The following is a 20,000-nucleotide window of genomic DNA, read 5'->3' as shown; positions in this document are numbered from 1 at the left end:
AGGCACACACACACACACACACAGGACGTATTTCTTTGGGGGTTGCTCTAAGTTCTCTGTCTATTTATATCCCCGAAACGCGGAGCGTCGGGGATGTAATGGTTTTGCGTGCGCCGCCGCCGCGTCCGCCGCCGCCGCCGCGTCCGCCGCCGCCGCGTAAGGTCTTTCGTGTTAACGCGATAACTTTTGAACGGATGTTTGGATTTGTCCCAGATTTTTTGGGTGAATGCTCTAGGGCAGGTTCATGAACTGATTCGAGTTTGGAGGTCAACACTTTCAAGATGGCTGAATTCAAGATGGCCGAATTTTTGTTTGGCCCATAACTTCTGACCGGGTGGATGGATTTGTCCCAGATTTGGTGTGTGAATGCTCTAGGGTAGGTTCATGAACTGCTTCGAGTTGGGAGGTCAACACTTTCAAGATGGCTGAATTCAAGATGGCCGAATTTTTGTTTGGTCCATAACTTCTGACCGGGTGGATGGATTTGTCCCAGATTTGGTGTGTGAATGCTCTAGGGTAGGTTCATGAACTGATTCGAGTTTGGAGGTCAACACTTTCAAGATGGCTGAATTCAAGATGGCCGAATTATTGTTTGGCTCATAACTACTGACCGGGTGGATGGATTTGTCCCAGATTTTGTGTGTGAATGCTCTAGGGTAGGTTCATGAACTGATTCGAGTATGGAAGACAACACTTTCAAAATGGCGGAATTTTCATTTGGCCCATAACTTCTGACTGGGTGGATTGATTTGCCCGGTAACACCTTATTTTAATGGTTCACCATTTCAGTGAATCTACCATATTAGGTACAGTGTAATAACCAATGTAACAATATTTAATGTAATGTAATACTAGTGTAATACCAGTGTAACAATATGCAATATCAGGTACAGTGTAATAACGAGTGTAACAGTATGCAATACCATGTAATATAGTGTAATACCAGTGTAACAATATGCAATACCATGTAATACCACTTACGCACAAACACATGATGTAAGTAAAACAATTACATTGTATTAAATATTGTTACACTGGTTATTACACTGTACCTAATGTGGTATATCCACTGAACCATTAAAACAGTATTACCATTTGCCCCATTTTTTGCTTCATTTTCACAATAGTCGTTTGGTTTTAAGCCTATGCACGTCATGTCACGTCTGTATGTATCATATACGTTTATGAAATGGTGGACGGGAGTGGTAGGAATGATGGGGGACTGGAAGCGTCGCGTTTCGGGGATATACCTTAAGCAGTCGAAGGCGACTGCACAGGCAGTCTAGTTTGATTCTAGGACACATACAGTGTCTGGCCACTGCAGTGTCTTGGCAGGAAGTTGTTTCTACCGTAACTGCAATCGCTGTCCAAACTCCACACGTCCTGCCTCATGACACCTAACATCTGTTTTGACAACAGCATGCCATCACCAAGCTTTCAACTGGTGGAGACGTGTGTGTGTGTGTGTGTGTGTGTGTGTGTGTGTGTGTGTGTGTGTGTGTGTGTGTGTGTGTGTGTGTGTGTGTGTGTGTGTGTGTGTGTGTGTGTGTGTGTGTGTGTGTGCGCACACGCATGCATGATTTGGCATATGTGCGTTTTCGCCTGGGTTTTGCATTTGTTTACCATGTGTCACACTCTGAGGACGTGAGGAGAGAAAGCCTGTGACAGGTGTGACAAAAAGCCCAGCTCTGTCTGTGACTGTAGACCCGTGACAAAGACTAGGGTGGGGATGGGGATGGGGGTTGGATAGAAGAGCTAGATAAAAGTTGATAGTATAAACGAAAGAAAGACAGAGGGAACAAGAGATACCCGAGAAGGCAAAAAAAACTTGGAGATAGGGATAGAAAGGTCTGGCAGAGGGAAAGAGAAAGAAAGGGACTGGAGGGAGAGAGAGAGAGAGAGAGAGAGAGAGAGAGAGAGAGAGAGAGAGAGAGAGAGAGAGAGAGAGAGAGATAGGCAGAGAGAGAGATAGGCAGAGAGAGAGAGAGGCAGAGCAAGAGAGAGGCAGAGAAAGGAGACGAGTGAGAGGAAGTTGAAACAGAGAGAAGTGATTCTCCAAAGGGACAGCAGATTAGTGAGACATTTTGAAAGGAGGAAGAGGAAAAGATAGGGAGAGAGGGAGAGAACAACGAGGAAGAGAGAAAGAGGGAGAGGGAGTGAAGGAACGGTGCAACAGTCTGGTGGTGGTGGTGCAGTAGCATACAAATCACCAAGAGATGAATTAAGGAGAGCAAGAGGTGCGAGGGAGAGAATTACGCAACAGCCCCAGTTCTACCTAACCTGCAGATCTATAATTGTCAGCTGCAGAGAGAGTGCAAGACAGTGAGAGAGAGAGAGAGAGAGAGAGATGGAGAGGGAGAGGGAGAGAGAGAGAGAGAATAAAGAAAAAAACAGTGAAGGACAGAATGAGACACAGCCTCAGCAGCAGCAGTTCATTGGAATTGATCGGCGAATCGTTTGATTCGCACTGTGGGGGAAGGCGGCAACAGTAAGGTGGGTAGCGGGTTGAAACTGAAGAGGGGGGTTGAGGTATAAGGGGGTGGGCGAGCTGGGCATTTGTATTGGTGGTGCATGGGGGCCCTAATGTGACTTTGGCAGGCAGTACTGTATGGGGGGCCCTGTGGGTCTGTGCGAAATTGTTCCGCCACTGCGGATAACAAAGTATGAAGGGGGTTGGGGGTATGGTGGCTGTGGTCAGACACAAAGCGCGAATGTTGACAGCTACAGTTGGTCTGGGACCAAAAAAATAACACCCGGGAAGCTTTGGTGTAAACTGGCAAGTTACGTTATGGGGTTTATTACGTTTCAAATGGGCCCAAATAGTACTTTTCTCAAGGTCTCAAAAAGAACAAGCCTCTACACCTGTTTTTTCTTGCATTCTCTCTCAGCGTTCTGCATGAGCCACTGCACGTAGTGGCTGCATAATGTAAAAACAGGAACAGAGTAGTCTGTCACTCTACCTTTCAGTACAGCACTGTTCGGTTCGGTGCAGGTCTGTTCGGTTCGGTACAAATACAATACAGTGCACCTTTAGAGGCCTAATGGTTTACAAACAGGAAACTCATGTATACAGTTTGGGTACCATCGGCCCACAGGGGAAATGTTCTGCATGTCAGATTACCATTCCAGCCCTGTTTACAGCAGTGGGGCATTGCAAAAAGGCCATTGATTGATTTAGGCAACGGGAGTAGTCGATGGCTGAGGACAAGTGATAATATTTCTCTGGGGAGGGTAAGAAAGAGAGAGGAATGGAGGAATGGAGGGAGGGAGAGAGAGAGAGAGAGAGAGAGAGAGAGAGAGAGAGAGAGAGAGAGAGAGAGAGAGAGAGAGAGAGAGAGAGAGAGAGAGAGAGAGAGAGAGAGAGAGGGCAGAAGGGGAGCGGAGGACACTGTTAATAAATAAGTTGTGGAGTGGGGAGGAAATGTTGCCTCAAAATGGATGGAGGGGTATAAAGATGACTGATGAAGAGACAGAGAGAGGGAGAGATTGATAGAGAGAGTGGGAGGAAGAGGGAGATGAGGGCATGTCACTGTTAACAAACAGCAGCCTCACAAAACACAAGTGGAGGAGGGGAGGGGTGGATGGATGGAGCGACATAGAGATGGAAGGATGGAGAGATGGATGGGTGAGGGAAAGGGAGGGAGAAGGGTGTGTCAACATATGATATTAGTTTATTATTTTGTAAATATTCAAAAACAGATCAAATTCGGCAGCAGACAGCAGAGTTCCAATGAGCAGCATAGCTGCAATACCTACTCTGGTCATTAAGGATAGACCGATATATATATCGCTCCGATATCGGGCCGATATTTGCATATTTTAAGTGTATTGTATCGGCCGATACGCGTGTGGTTTTGGCCGATACGCAATATTTATTATTTTATGTCATTTAGGTTTTTTTAAAAGCACCAAGACACTTTATTTTTTTATTACTTGATTGTTAGACATTACTTGATTGTTAGAGTGGGTGTTTAAATGTTGCAAGTTCTACCTCAATTTGATAATGTTGAAGGAATGTTTATTTTTAACTTGAGACCTGGAATATTTGTCATTTTTTAACCCATATCGGCCCCAAATATCGGAAATCGGAAATCGGGTATCGGCCAAGGGTGATGAAAAAAAAAAAAACGGTATCGCATCGGCCATTAAAACACCTGTATCGGTCGACCCCTACTGGTCACCATTCTACACAGTGCACATTTAACAACATAGAGCAGTGTTTCCCAACCAGGGGTACGTGTACCACTAGGGGTACTGTTAAGAAATTCTCTGCATGTATTATTGAAAATATAAGCTTTCTGTTAAAACATGTGAATAAATTCACTGGTACGCGAGCACACCTCAGGGGGTACGCGGAAAAATGTAATAATAGCAAATATATTGAGTGTAGTCACATTGAGATAGAGGAACAGAGCATGTGTGAGGGTGAGGGGGTACTCATCATATGACAAAATGGCTTAGGGGGGTACGCAGGACAAAAAAGGTTGGGAAACACTGACATAGAGCCTTAGAGAACAGTGGGGAGTGGGGAGAGGGGGTTGGGGTGGAGTGAGCTGCCGTGTTTCAAAATGGATGGAGCAATGGAGAGATTGAGGGATAGAGAGATAGATTGGGGAGAGGGCGATGGACTGGGAGGAGGGAAAGGAGGAGAGGGGAGGAGTGGAGTGGACTGACAACTGCAGAGAGCTTTGTGCTCAAGGTCACCAGAAAAATTGGCCCTTGTGTGTTTACCAGCCGGTATCCGCAGAGGGGGCTTTGACGATCCATACTGAAGACAATTAATAGGAGATGAACTTACAGCTACTTAAGTGACCCACGCACACACGCACAAACACACACACACACACACAAACACACACAAACACACGCACACACACAAACACACACACACACACACACACACACACACACACACACACACACACACACACACACACACACACACACACACACACACACATGCATATGCGCAGATGCACACACACACACACAACTACAAACACACACACACACGCACACGCACACGCACACACACACACACGCACACGCACACGCACACGCACACGCACACGCACACGCACACACACACACACAGACTACTCAGGGGATGATGCGATCGTACTGTAGCCGGTCCATCCGTCAGCATTATTATTGACAAATGATTGCATTAGCTCTGAGCGGCTTACCCGCACCCGGCAACCACACAGTACAACCCCAATCCCAACAGGCCGCTGTGTCTCACTGATAGTGTCATTCATACTTAGTTGTCAATCACCGCTCGATTTTCACGGTGTGTGTGTGCGTGCGTGCATGTTTGTTTGTGTGTGTTCATGTCAAGAGAATTCACTATGTCTGTGTGTTTTTCTGTATTTCTATGTCTTGATCCTGTGTTCCTGAAAGAAGAATTCCATATTATGTCTGTATTTTCTGTGTGTGTGTATGTGTGTGTGTGTGTGTGTGTGTGTGTGTGTGTGTGTGTGTGTGTGTGTGTGTGTGTGTGTGTGTGTGTGTGTGTGTGTGTGTGTGTGTGTGTGTGTGTGTGTGTGTGTGTTTGTGTGTGTGCGTGCACACGAGTTTGTGTGCGCATATATGTTGATGTCAGGAGAATCCGCCGTGTCAGTTTGGAGAACCATAAAGCTGAAGATTGGAGGCGTCGGGGGCGAGTGAGGGATTCTGACTAGAGATTAACCTCAGGCTTGAACACCTGCTGCTGAGGGGCGGATGAACATTTACGATAGGCAGGGTACGTTAGGTATGTCGGCACATATATGTACGTACGAACTTGTATGTTAGATAAGCCTAGTGGATTTATAAATAAATAAATAAATAAATAAATAAATAAATAAATCTCATAGATACAACCACCAGGAGAAGAGGGAAGAAGACGCATTATCGAAATCGGCCGTGTAAACGGCAGCATGTCAGGCCTCGTGTGAAAAGCTGCATCTCCCCCTGCAACAGGGAGCTGCCAGCTAAGCCTGCAGGAGGAGCATCAAAGTGGTAGAGGAGACGCAGGGAGAGATGGACTGCAGTGGGGGGTGATGGGATGGGTATGTGGGAGGTATGGGGGGGCGGTGGGGTGCACACAAGGCTGGGGGAACAGGAGAGTAAGTTGGTTGGATGGGAGACATGGAGAGATAAGAGCAGGGCCGGATTAAGATGGTCTGGGGCCCCTGGGCTACAGGTTGCTGTGGCCCCCCCAGAAGGGAAATTTCATGACAAATTTACATACAGTGTCATAATTACAAACTAGGTATTAAGGATAACATGTTCACCAGCTATGTATACTCAACATGACACATGCTCTTTTCAATATTGCATCCTGTCCCAATTCTGCCATTTTACACATTTGGCCACCTTTTGGGCCCCTGGCAGATGGGGGCCCCTAGGCTGCAGCCATGTCTAGCCTGCGTATTAATCCAGTCCTGGATAAGGGAGGGGTGTTGGGTTGTGTGTGAGATGTGTTGGACACAAGGCTGGGGAATGGATGGGTAGGTGGGTTCTTCTGTGCGCAGTGAATTTTGCAGTATTAATTCAACACTTGGTCAAATGGAGCACTCTTCTAGCTAGCCTTACGGTGGAAGGGGGTGGAGGGGCAGGGCTGCATGGGGAATGATATACAAGGCTGGTGGGACAGGAGAGTAGGTTGGTTGGATGGGAGACACATAGATAAAAGGGGGGTTGGGGGTATATGGGATGTGTGGTACAAAAGGCTAGGGGATGGATGGACATTTACAACTGGAGAGGCCATCTTATCTGGCCCCTGATATAATTTGAATGTTATGCAGTTTCACATGAAATGATACGACATGCGTAGAAAAGCAGTCTTAGAAATTAGGTTTGTAATTCAATTAAATTATATTTTCAGGGAACCTAGTCTAGTTGGGGTCTGTTGTAAAGGTGGTAGCCTTCAATATAGACCTAAAATGGTTTTTGTTCATAGTACAGCCCTTGGAGTTCTTCATACAATTTGAAGTGACCCCTCGAATGAAAAAGGTTCCCCATCCCTGACATAGAGATTAAAGTCAACTGGAAGAGTGTCTACATTTGACTCTCTAAAGGTAATGATGATACAATGAGAGGTGTGTGTTGCATACAAGACTGGAGAAGGTTTAAGTAGGTGGGTTGGTAGGCTTGGAGATATTGAGAAGCATTGGAGCGATGCAAAGTCCCCATAAAAAAAAGTTTTGGGAAAGTAAGACAAATTTCCTCGTTTTTTGTTGTTCACTGAAGAAAATGTCTTCGTGTGTATGAAATGTGCTATAAAAATAAACTTTACTTGAACAAAAAAAACAACCCAATTTGACTTGTTGTTTCAAGACTTTTGGAGGCGACTGTATGTGTGTGTCATACATACAAGGATTTTTGAACGGATAAGAAGGTGGGGTGGTTTGGTTGGGTGGGAGCTATGGGGGAGCATGGGAGGGAGGGGGTAGAGCATGGCATAAAATTGTGGACGATGTTTGATGGAAGGTGGGTTGGTGGGGGAGATATAACAAGTGTTGGAATGAGGAACATGGAGCTCTGTATCTTGAGTACTCCCTAAGGGCAACTGAGCAAATAAGCCAAGCTGGCCAGGTAAACAAATCAACATCACCCCAAATGCCCCCCTCTAACCTGAGCGATCCCTCGCAGCTTTGGCTGGGCCCAGGACAAAGTCACTGCAAAAAGGGCCCCCCACCCAATACTAACAATGTAAAGAGGACCCAATTCTGGGTCCCCTCTTTCCATGGGCCTGGGACAAGTGACCTGTTTGTCCCCCCTGTCGGCTTCCCTGCTCACAGGTTCAAGAAGTAACAGTCCAGCTATTCCATATTTCCAGTATCCATTTTAATCGAAAATCCACTAATTCCAATTAGCACACTTTGGCATATGGGCCAATTAGTGAAATCACTAGGATGACAGAGAAGTATAATCCCAACAGGGCAGGTATTTCACCTCTTCAATTTTGAGCTTCTATCCTCAGAGACATACAGTATTTTAGGATGGCCAATGTCAATATGGGACATTGCTAAAATCCCAATGGAATTAGGGCAATAAATAGCACAGGGACGCTGTCTGGGATCACCTTGGCCCTTATTTTGGTTCTTTTCTTTTCAGATTCATTCATCATTTTTGTATATCACACACATATTTATCCCTTGTACTGTTTTTCCACATAATGTTTAGTTAATAACATATGTGTATGTGATCCGAGTGTTATGCCATGTCTTTGCTCACATTCAAAATGTTCAAACTACCCCTCTCCTGAGGAGTCGATTGCCAGAATGCATCAGATGAAAAGTGCCTTGGATGACTCTGTTCTCCTTTGGAGAGTGCATTGTATTGTACTGTATTGTATTGCATTTATATTCATTTACATTCACATTAGCTGCAACCTGCAACATCCTTTGTCTCATGTTGAAGACGTCACCCAGGTGCTTGAGGCCTCAGCGTAGGCCTTCATGACAATATTGAACTTGCTGCCAGTGTTGACGTTTTTCAAAATCAATTTAACACTATATCATTAGAAGTGTATGCATTTTGACACTATTTTATTTCCCTTCCCCAGTGTCTCACCTTGATGATGTCGCCCAGGAGCTTGTTGGCCTCGGCGTAGGCCTTCTTGACGGCCTTGAACTTGTTGCCCAGCCCCATGCTGTGGGCCTGGAAGTGCAGGTTGGTGTACTGGCCGCCGGGGATCTCGTTCTCGTACACGTCAGCGTTTCCGGACTTCATGGTGGCCGTGCAGTCGAAGGGCGCATACAGGCCTCTGGCCACCTCCCAGTACTCACTGTAGTCGTAGACTTTGTCCAGGGATATGCCTGTTGAAGGGAGAAGGGGTGAGATGGGGATAGAGAGTTGTTGGTGAAGCAATGTACGTATGTATTTTTAAAATCTTTGTATTTGATCATTATTTCTTCTTAATGCTTTGACAAAAGAAATGAACTTGTCATGTCTACATATCTCCAAAGCTTTTCATTTCAATTTTAGAGCGAGAGAGATAGAGAGAGAGAGAGAGAGAGAGAGAGAGAGAGAGAAAGAGAGAGAGAGAGAGAGAGAGAGAGAGAGAGGGAATAATAGGCACCTGGCAATAAAGCACATAAATCAAGCATTTGAAATAGTGTTTGAGCAGTCCTCCATGTGTGGTTATAAAGGCTGAATGATGTCTCCATTCCTAGGCCTATTAATCTGGCATTATTACATATTTCCTCAGCTCTCTGGCAGTTGTAAAAATGACAAACTATTTGTTAAACACCTGCACGTTGCATTCGTCACTCGAGTTGTGTAAATTGCACAACATTTTGGCAAGCTGTTAAAAAATGGTCCGCAATCGACTAGAACTGTCTACAGTCCTTAATTAGTATGTATGGTTTTGCATTCCGGCCCAAAACATACAGCGCACCGCCGCGCTGACTGAACAGAAAATGTTCAGAACAGGATAGGACACATTTCAACACTTCTCGGGAACATGCTTTTCCCTTTTTTCACTGTTTGTTGAATAAATTACATCTAAAATGAATCTCGATTACTGTTGAATTTAGCCTGATCAGAGGCAGAGGAGATGAGTCAGATTCCTGTATCTGGCTGCCAGGAAAAAAGAGGTGAGGGTTCTGTAGAGGACTGCTGGCTCACCGAGCTGCTGCTTTGTTGTGCTGAGTAACATGTAGCCAAATTTAGAATGTAAATAGCACCACGTAACTGTGTTAAGGAGGAGAGGAGTAGAACAGGGGATCTGCTGCCCGGCCTGATTTCCTGTCAGTCTCAAGGGTGCCAAACCTGTGCTCTGATAACGCAGTCTAAAACCCAATGCATCAACATATGACGTCAAACGACCAGGTCTCAATACATGATGCCAACGATCACCGTTTTATGTCGCATATTGATGCAAATAGGGCCGCCAGCGTGACAAAGATGTTTCAGTGATGGTTAAGTTTAGGGAATGGTTTAGGTTTTTTGGTTTTTCAACACTGGGGTCGGGACCCCATGTGGGGTCGCCTGGAATTCAAATGAGGTCGCCTGAAATGTCTCAAAGTGTGTGAAAAAATACTGATAAATGTTACTAATTTATACACTGTGTGCAGAATTATTAGGCAAACATGTTTTTTGACCATTTTGTATTTTTTATGCATATTTTCCAACAGCAATCTATATGAACATGAAAACCTATTTGATTTAAGCATTCCAGGTCATGTATATTTGTATAATAAGATGGGGGTGTGGTCAAAGGTGCCCAACACCTTATATCAGGTGTGCATAATTATTAGGCAACTTTGTTTTCTTCTGGGAAAATGGGCCACAAAATAGATCTAACAAACTCTGAAATGACTATAAACAATTTTGAAGTGTTCTAGAGGGATGTGGCTGTCTTGAAATTTGCAAGATGTTGGTCACGTTCGCACAGAACTATCAGATGCACCGTTACAAAGTCATCAGTCTCTTAAGAAATGTCACTGGCAAACATTGAGAAGAATTTAACGTGAAACTACAAAATAATTATTACCCTGCAGTCCTATCATATTCCAGAACAGAAACCAACACAGAGTGTCCAGAAGAACAGGGTATTGAGCACTCAGAGACATGGCCAAGGTAAGAAGGGATGACACCAGACAACCATTCAACAAGTTAATTAAGTCAAAACGGGGGCAAAAATACCTGGGGACAAAATTTTCAAAGGTTTTATGGACTTGGGAAAGCGACTCTTGACAGACAGGGTGGATGAACCCATGGCTGTATCTTTTAGAGGGAGAAAATTGCCTCTTTTACGAAGACAATGGTATTTATGCAGTAATCTGCTGGTATTTGAGTGGAACTCAGCAACTGATCTGAGTGTGCACATTACTGATCTAGCCATAGGCTCATCAACCTGGTCCATTAACAGTCACTTTCACTAGTTCATAAAACCATTGAAAAAACTGTCTAAAGACATTTCTTGACCCAGTTACTTGTTGAGTGGTCTTCAGGTTTCAGCCTGTTTTACCGTGGCCATGTCTCTGAGTGCTGAATACAATGTTCTTGTGGACAGTCGATGTAGGTTTCAGTTCTGGAATATACCAGCACTGCTGGGTAATAGTTTTGTGGCAGTTTCATCTTCAATTCTTCTCAATCTGGCAGTTACTTTGTGAGCTCATGTCATGTGACACTGATGGCTTGTAACGGTGCATTAGATGGATGTGACCAATATTTCAAGACAGCCACACCCCTCTAGAAGACTTCAAAATTGTTTATAGTCTTTACAAAGTCTATCAGATCTCTTTTGTGGCTCATTTTCCCAGAGGAAAATAAAGTTGCCTAATAATTATGCACACTAATTTTGCCCTGATATAGGCTATTGGGCTCCTTCGATCACACTGTCTCTTATTATACCAATATGCATGACCTGGAATGCTTAAATCCAATAGGTGTTCATGTCCATAAAGGGTGGTGGCGGACAATATGCATAAAATGGACGATATTGTCAAAAAACGTGTTTGCCTAATAATTCTGCACACAGTGTACAACATAACTATTGAATATTCTGTTTCAAACACCATTTACACGCTTAGACTGCCCTAGCAAGTATATATAGGTTTAATAGCCTACAACTTGTGTAGCTGAGTCATGTTTTAATTTTTGTCATTAAAAAAGTGTATGGGGTCGCCAGAGACTAAAAAAGGTTGGGAACCACTGGCTCAGGTCTAGGCAGCCATGATGGCATGCAAAAGGGGTAACCTTTGGCCTCATATTGAGCCCTGTTCATAAATACTGTATAGAGGACCTTTGGCGTCATACAGTATGTTGACACCTTGGGTGAGAGACAGGGTTGGTCGGTCATCAGGCTACCAAACTCTGACACCATGTCAGGCTTGTTGTTGCAGTAATCAAAGAGCATGCACAACATCAGTGGCAAACATCACACCATCTGGCACTATCACCATCTAATCCTAACTTCCTCTGAATCTCTTCTTCTCTCACTTACTACCATTGCTTTGCTTTCTTACAGCAAAAGCATGACTTGACAAATAACGCGGTGTGACAGAACACAGACACGGAAGTAACACAAAGTAGTGCAGAGCGCCACTACGTATGCAGTCCTTTAACACACCATTGGGTTTGCTCAGGCCTCTTCCATTAGGACTTACACAAATATCTCATTTTAGTGGGCAGACAACCTCTATAGGTATCTCATTCCTCAGCCTTAAAGGGGTTTTGTGTGTGTGCAGTGTGTGTGTGTGTGTGTGTGTGTGTGTGTGTGTGTGTGTGTGTGTGTGTGTGTGTGTGTGTGTGTGTGTGTGTGTGTGTGTGTGTGTGTGTGTGTGTGTGTGTGTGTGTGTGTGTGTGTGTGTGTGTGTGTGTGTGTGTGTGTGTGTGTGTGTGTGTGTGTGTGTATGCATTGTATTCAGTATGCTGTATGTGTGCATGTGAATGGTATACGTTTATGTATGCGTGCATGCATGTGTGTTTGATAATAGTTGTGTATGTGTGTAAGTGTGTGTATGGGCATGGTTGCGCGCACGTGTGCCTATGTGTGCGTCTGCATAAAAGCGTTCACTTGTAAGAGAAGCTACTTACAAAATGACCCTACGTGCACACAGGGGACAATGTAAACATTTCGCCACTCAAATGGGCTTGAAAATGAAAATGGGGTTGGTGGTGGCGCCGCCTTCCTTGCAAAATCGCTGAAGAAGCTGTTTTTCTTCTCCTTTCCTTCCTCTTCACTAGCTGTCTCGCTCGCTGGCTCACTGCGTTTATTACTTGGCCCCTAATGAGAAACTCTCCCTTTTTCTCTTTGAACGAGGTGGAAAGCGAGTGGACAATCATCAGCCTCATGATTGTTTGCCCTTAGAAGACCAAAAGGCCTGCAATGCATGGCACCAGAAGCAACAGCAGCAGCAGCAGCAGAACAGTCAACTTTCACTGTTAATTCAACATTTGAAAGGTTCAGATGCAAAGCCCTCGAAGAGCATTTGTGCTTTGTGAACAGTTTTGCTCCAACACTTAAGTAAATGGGACTACACATGCTCAAGCTAGAATAGTGTTAAACAGTGTTACTCTCTTGAGAGTTCAATGAACACAGAGAAAAGAAGGACTTTGGTTTTGCAGTGTTTATTCAGGTCGAAGAGAGCCCGAATTAACACTAGTCTAGAGTGTAGTACTACTGTATTGTCTCATTCGCTAAGTGTTGAATCAACACTGCAAATTGAATCCATTCCAGTCCATTCCTGGACTTAATCCAGGATTTAGATTTATGATCTATTCAAGTGTTGAATTAAAATAGCAAGAGTTACTATGGCAAGCATGGCCCATTGACCATTGACAGGGACAGACTATGATTCCATGGGCCCCTGGACCAGACAACAAGCAATATGAGAATGCAAATATAAAGAGGCTAGAGATTCAGGGCCCCCTTGACTCTCGAGCCCCTGGGCCTGGGCCCAGTAGGCCTGTGCAGTAATATGTTCCTGAACATTGAGCACTAACAGCCAAAGCCATTGTTATCATACCAAAAGGCCTGCATGGCAGCAGTAGCCACCAGGGAAGCCAAGAGGGGATGGGGTGAGGTGGGCAAACCTTGTCAGTTGTCCTGGGCTCAGGGAGAGAGGGTGCCCAGTATTGGTTTCCAATGCATTGTATGTATGTGGGTCAAAGACTGGGCTCGGACATTAGGTGGCACAGCGGCATCTAATGCCCATGTAATTGGTGGTTGCTATGCTGCAATGAATGTGTTTCTTAGATGGTCCACTAAAAAAAATAAAAAAAATAAATAAATCCATACAATAGTGGCACTGGCTGTCGTGCCGTCCTGACGTGTGCTGAGGTAATGATGGAAAGCTCGCACATCCACAGGAACGTCTGACCTGGGAGCAGGACCACAAGTGACTAGATGATACTGAGAAAAAAGTCCGCTGCACGACCAGGATTTCTTTTGCTCCCAAAAATTTATTTTACGTGACGTTTCGGGTTTTACCCCTTCTTCAGACGTGAGAAGAAGGGGTAAAACCCGAAACGTCACGTAAAATAAATTTTTGGGAGCAAAAGAAATCCTGGTCGTGCAGCGGACTTTTTTCTCAGTATCGTCCTGACGTGTGCTGCCACTGAAACGTCACTGACCCACTGTCTTGGGTTAGGGGGCCCTTTCAGATGACTTTGTCCTGTTACCTTACCTGTTACCGATCCACTTTGTGGCTTGTGGCACATAAGGCCTTCACAGAGCACCTCCACTTCTCCCGGTCAGCTGCTGCAGTCCTCGCTTCAGCCCATGATGTCCATCCTAGCTCTTTTCTTTCTTTCTCCACAGTGCGTCTCCAGGTGGTCTTCGGTCTTCCTTTTCTTCTTTTCCCTTCTGCTGCCCAGGTCATTGCTATATTGCAGTCATTGTTGTGGTCTTGCCATAGTATGTGTCCAATCATTTTCCATCTACGGAGTTTCACTTCTTCACTCAGAGGCTTCATCTCAGCTCTTTCTAGTAGGTCTTCAGTTCTGACGTGATCTTGCCAATGTTTATGGAGTATTCTGCGCAGGCATCTGTTATGGAACACATCGACTGCTTTGTTGTCTCCTTTGTTCATTTTCCATGTTTCACTTCTATATAGCAAGACTGGCACCACTAGTGTCTTGTAGAGTCTTAGTTTTGTTTTCCTTGTGATGCTGTTGGAGCTACAGATCTTCTTGAGTCTGACGAAGGCACCTCTTGCTTTTGATGGTTCTTTAGGTCTTTCATCCCTCCTCCCTCTTTACAAACTGTGGCTCCCAAGTATGTGAACTACTCCACCTCTTCAATGTCTTTTCCATCTATCTGAATTCTTTCCTGGTTGCTTGCATTAATCCTCATTGTTTTTGTTTTTTTCTCTGTTGATCTTAAGACCTACCCGCCTGGCCTCTTCATCCAGCCTTGTTCTTTTATTATGAATTTGTTGTTTTGTAGAGGATAGTAATGCTATGTCATCTGCAAAGTCCAAGTCGTCTAGTTTTGATGTTAGCTTCCATCTGATTCCATTCTCTCCCTGTCTAACTGTTCTTCTGATGATCCAATCCATCACAATCAAAAATTAGAATCCTGACATATTGCAGCCTTGTTTGACACCAGCTTTAATGTCAAACCATTCACATATTTCTCCCTGGTCATCCACTGCACACTGGAAGTCTTCATAGAACGTTTTGACCATCCTCACGATCTTCTCTGGGATTCCGTACTTTTCCATGATTATCCACAGGCTCTTGTGATGGACAGAGTCGAAAGCCTTCTCAAAGTCTACAAAATTAATATACAGTGTTGCTTGCCACTCATTAACCTGTTCTATGATGTTCCGTAGTATGAAGACTTGCTCTGTTGTTCCCCTTCCTTCTCTGTAACCTGCTTGTTCTTTTTTTAGTCTGCAGTCAACTCCATGTCTTATACGATCTACAATAATCCTGCCGTGTATCTTTCCCACAATAGTAGGGTTATGCCTCTTGAGTTCTTCCATTCTTTGAGGTTTCCTTTCTTTGCTAGTTTGATGATGAGTCCTTTCTTCCAGTTTGTTGGGATCTTTTCATGTTTCCATACATTCCCTAGAAGTTGGTGCACTTTTATCGCTGAGAAGTCTGCATCAGCTTTCAATAGCTCAGCTGTGATACAGTCGATTCCTGGTGCTTTACAATTCTGCAGTTTCTTTATTGCGTCTTTGACTTCAACAATTGAAGGTTCATTTCTGTGATCTCCTCGATTCTGTTATAGAAATCACATTCATCATCTTCTTTTACTGGGTTTTCCGGTTCTTCTGCATTAAACACGTCCTTGAAGTGTTCTGTCCATCTTAACTTAATTGCATCTCTTCCGCTGACAAGGTTTTTATTTTTGTCTAGTACTGCTGTGCTCTGTCTAGGTCTCTCATTACATAATGTCTTTGTGAGTCCATATAGGGTCTTCATGTGTTGTTTTCTTGCAGCATATTCAGCTTCACTAGCGATGTTCTCCAACCCTTTCTTTTTGTCTGCTTTCATACTTCTCTTCACCTCATTCTTCTTCTCTGCATACTTCACCTTTAACTGCTTCTTGATTCTTTCCAAATGTGTGTTTAGGATTTCCTTATTTAGTCTTTCTCTTTGTTCGACAAGGTTCCAAGATTCTTCGCTGATCCATGGCTTTTTCTTTTTCCGTGGTTTTCCAAGGACTTCTTCAGCTACTTCTTTATATGCCTTCTCAATTACTTGGGCTTCACATTCCACCTCTTCATCTCCTACTGCTTTCGCTTCCTTTTCTAGCGCCTGGAACCTGTTTCGCAAGCTGATGGAAAAGGTCTTTAAGATGGTTTTATCTTTCAGCTTTGCCGTCTCATACTTGACTCTGGAGTTCTTCTTTTCTTCTTTGATGTTGATTGTTGTGCTTACGAGGTAGTGGTCACTTCCGATATCCGCAGATCTGTGTACTCTTGACTAATGTATGATCTATCTGATTCCTGGTCTTCCCGTCTGGGGATATCCAGGTTGCTTTATGTATCTCTTTATGTGGGAAGAAAGTTCCTATTATTACTAGCTCATTCATATCGCACATCTCACACAGCCTTTCTCCGTTGTTATTCTGCTGTCCGAGACCGTGCTTGCCCATAACCCTGTCATAATCTTTGCTTTCCTGTCCTACTTCAGCGTTCATGTCTCCAGTTACAATCAACATGTCATGTTTATTTCTACTGTCTAGCACATTCTGCAGTCTCGCATAAAATTGATCTTTTTCTTGTTCTTCTGCATCTTCAGTGGGTGCGTAGATATGTATGATTGTCATCTTGATGTGTTGGGAGTGGTATCTGGCTTGAATGATTCTCTCATTGACAGGAGTCCAGTCAATCAGGGCTTTTGCTGCTGTTTTTGACATCAGTATACCTACTCCTTGTCTATGGTTGTCGTCGTCTCTTCCAGAGTAGATGATGGTTTCTCCTTCCACCCCCATGGGATCTCCACCTTAACGTGGTGGGGTGGTTTCCATGACCGTGTCTCTATGACCCCCAGAGCTATGTCGGGTAGGGCCACCCAAGCCGAACAGGTCGAAGGAGACCAGACAAAGAGGGATCCCACTGGCCCTCCAGGTTGGGGGTTGGGCTGTGGGCTGATAACCCACACTCGGAAAAAACAAATTATTACAGAAACCAGAAACAGAGCACCATATCCGGGGAATGCTGAAGCCAGTCCTCAGGAGAGACACCATGACGCACAGGGGTCAAAACCGACAGGACACCCGTTTTTCGTGGTAGGGCAATGAAACGCTGCCTATTCACTTGAATTGCCCGACTGTTGCCTAGCGACCCACTAGTTTGATGCCCTTTCGGTAGCCTACCGTCACATGGTAATCAAACATTTCAAACAAGCCATTTAGGGTTAGGTTTAGGGTTAAGGTTAGGGTTAAGGTTAGGGTTAGGTTTAGGTTTAGGGTTAGGTTTAGGTTTAGGGGACATAAGGTGTAAGTACCGAAAGGGCGTCGAATTAGTGAGTCCCGAGTGTATCAGCAGTGTTCTGTCAGCACCCCCTCCCCGCCCCTGCAGACGCTTGGATAACCATAGCAGCAGTGGGGCAATTCAAGTGAATAGGCAGCGTTTCGTTGCCCTACCACGAAAAACGGGTAATAACGTGAATGCACCACGAAAATGAATCTATTTTTTTCGTGAAGACTTTACGAAAGGCGTGAGATAGGGCTCCTTGGGCTGAATAGGCCACTGCTGCACCCTGACAACAGTACTGCACAAAGAATGTCGAGCACTACATCCACACAGCCACCGCTGCCACCACCGAAACAACACTGAAGCACTGAAGGGGAGATTTCCACCCTCTTTTGTTTAACCATCGTGTCGTACATGTCGATGGCTAATCCAGAGATTTGTGTGCTGTGCCGTGCCATGCAAACGCAAACGGATTTAGTTGGACACATGTGCCAGTAGGGGAGGGGAAACACTTTGCATTGCATGTTTAAGAGAGAGCGAGAGAGAGAGAGAGAGAGAGGGAGAGAGAGAGAGGGGGAGAGAGAGAGAGAGAGAGAGAGAGAGAGAGAGAGAGAGAGAGAGAGAGAGAGAGAGAGAGAGAGAGAGAGAGAGAGAAGGGAAAATAAATATTGTTCCATTAGTGTTGGGGAGATACGCTGTACATGTTTAAGAGAGAGAAAGAGAGACGGAGAGGCGATAAATAAATAATGCGAAGGACGTGACGATAATCAAATACGATGCCTTGTGCAATTTACAAAAGCGGAGGAGTGCGTGTGTGTGTGTGTGTGTGTGTGTGTGTGTGTGTGTGTGTGTGTGTGTGTGTGTGTGTGTGTGTGTGTGTGTGTGTGTGTCTGTGTCTGTCTGTGTGTCTGTGTCTGTGTGTGTGTGTGTGTGTGTGTGTGTGTGTGTGTGTGTGTGTGTGTGTGTGTGTGTGTGTGTGTGTGTGTGTGCGTTTGTGTGTGCACCTGTGTGTACGCCTGTGATTGTGGTTCACAGGAAACCTAATTATGCTAAGGCTTGTTTTAAAAACTTAGTTCAAAAGTGACAGATGGCTGTCGAGATCACTGTACGGATAGATGTAGCGATAAAGACAGATGGGCGAACAGAGAGAGAGAGAGACAGACAGACAGACAGAAAGAAGGAAAGACAAACAGACAGACAGACAGATAGAAGGAAAGACAGATGGATATACAGGCGAGAAGGACCGGCTTGGAAGACAAGAACACTGCTGCTTCATCAGCTATCGTCGAAAAACAATAGAAGGATGAAAGACACCCCCCCCCCCCAAAAAAAAAAGAAATAAAATCAAAGACATACAAGCCGGCATCAAACAAGACAGAGACAACAGAACTAGCAGATGGCTGCAAATATTGGGAGGGGGGTGGGGGGCAGACAATATTTAAAGCAGCCAAACAAAAGACGAGCGTGTGTGTGTGTGTGTGTTTGTTTTTCAGGGGTGTAATCAAAGCACACTAACCACACAGAAATTGGTAATTTGGGACTTCCTTTATGTTTATCCCAGTACCAAGGACATTGAAATCAACAATAGCTGAGAACGTGAGGCCGTCAGGGAAGGCAGCTGAACGTTAGTCTGGTTATCAGGGCTTCAAAGCTGTGCGAGCATTTGGTCTGGCATACTGCAGTTGTCAACCCATTTCTCAGAGGGAGATGCAAAGGGCGTGTCCAGCTCATAAAATGGTTCCGTATGCTAGGCCCTACCGTGCCGCTAACAGTAGGGCACTCATCTACTATGCGGCCGACCAGGGTTCGATTCCGACCAGAGCCCTTTGCCGACCCTTCCCCATCTGTCTCTCCCAACTCGCTTCCTGTCCTGTCGTAAAAATGAAGGCTTGAAAAGCTCCAAAAAATACTAAAAAGAAATATTTCCATATGCTACAGCTTGAAGCTACAATCGACAACACCACCCATTACATCCTTTTAACTGCACTGGCACATCAATACTTTGATGGAGATGACTGCGCATGCATGTGTGTGCGTGTGTGTATGTGTTTTGGAGTGTCATTAGATCAGTGTTTCCCAACCAGGGGTATGTGTACCACTAGGGGTACGCGAGCACATTGCAGGGGGTACTTGGAAAAATATAATTTAAAAAAAGACATGGAGCTTAGTTACATTGGGATAGAGAAAGCGATATAAAACTTGACTTAGGGGGTACTCATGGCTCAACGAAAATGCTTAGGGGGTACACAAGACAAAAAAGGTTGGGAAACACTGCATTAGATAATACTAGCCATACAATAATCAATAATCTCTATGTCGCTCCTTAAGCTCAACAGGACCACGGTTGCCAGATTGGTAGGTTTTGCGTGCAATGGGGCAGTTTAGGACCACCATCGGTGTGTCAAAAAGCATATTGGGCAGGTTTTGTTTGTGGATATATGGCCATAGAAGTCAAAAGCAGATCAACTTGGATGAGATCTAGTTTCTCCATGCTTTCCCTGAACATTAATTAGGCTGGAAATCATCATTTACATCTGGCAACCCAGTCTAAAATAGCCAAGCTTTTGAATCCATCTTTTGATGGCAGCCCAAAGTGGCCTTGTTTGTCAATCAGTCGCTGTTGGGCGAGGG

At 44.7% G+C, this 20,000-nt stretch overlaps 1 protein-coding gene across 1 annotated transcript in view; it reads right to left on the bottom strand.

Moving 5' to 3' along the window:
* pcxb (pyruvate carboxylase b) overlaps positions 1–20,000 on the bottom strand; it is a 640,714-nt gene that overhangs the window by 70,606 nt on the left and 550,108 nt on the right. Inside the window, exon 17 of the mRNA XM_063186244.1 lies at positions 8,560–8,804. Coding sequence (XP_063042314.1) covers positions 8,560–8,804 — 245 coding nt within the window. The remainder of the gene's footprint in view (positions 1–8,559; positions 8,805–20,000) is intronic.

The sequence above is a fragment of the Engraulis encrasicolus genome, chromosome 21 (assembly GCF_034702125.1).
Source record: "Engraulis encrasicolus isolate BLACKSEA-1 chromosome 21, IST_EnEncr_1.0, whole genome shotgun sequence".
Lineage (NCBI taxonomy): Eukaryota > Metazoa > Chordata > Actinopteri > Clupeiformes > Engraulidae > Engraulis > Engraulis encrasicolus.
The sequence above is the reverse complement of the archived record's forward strand: the minus strand, read 5'-3'. Positions and strand labels throughout refer to the sequence as shown.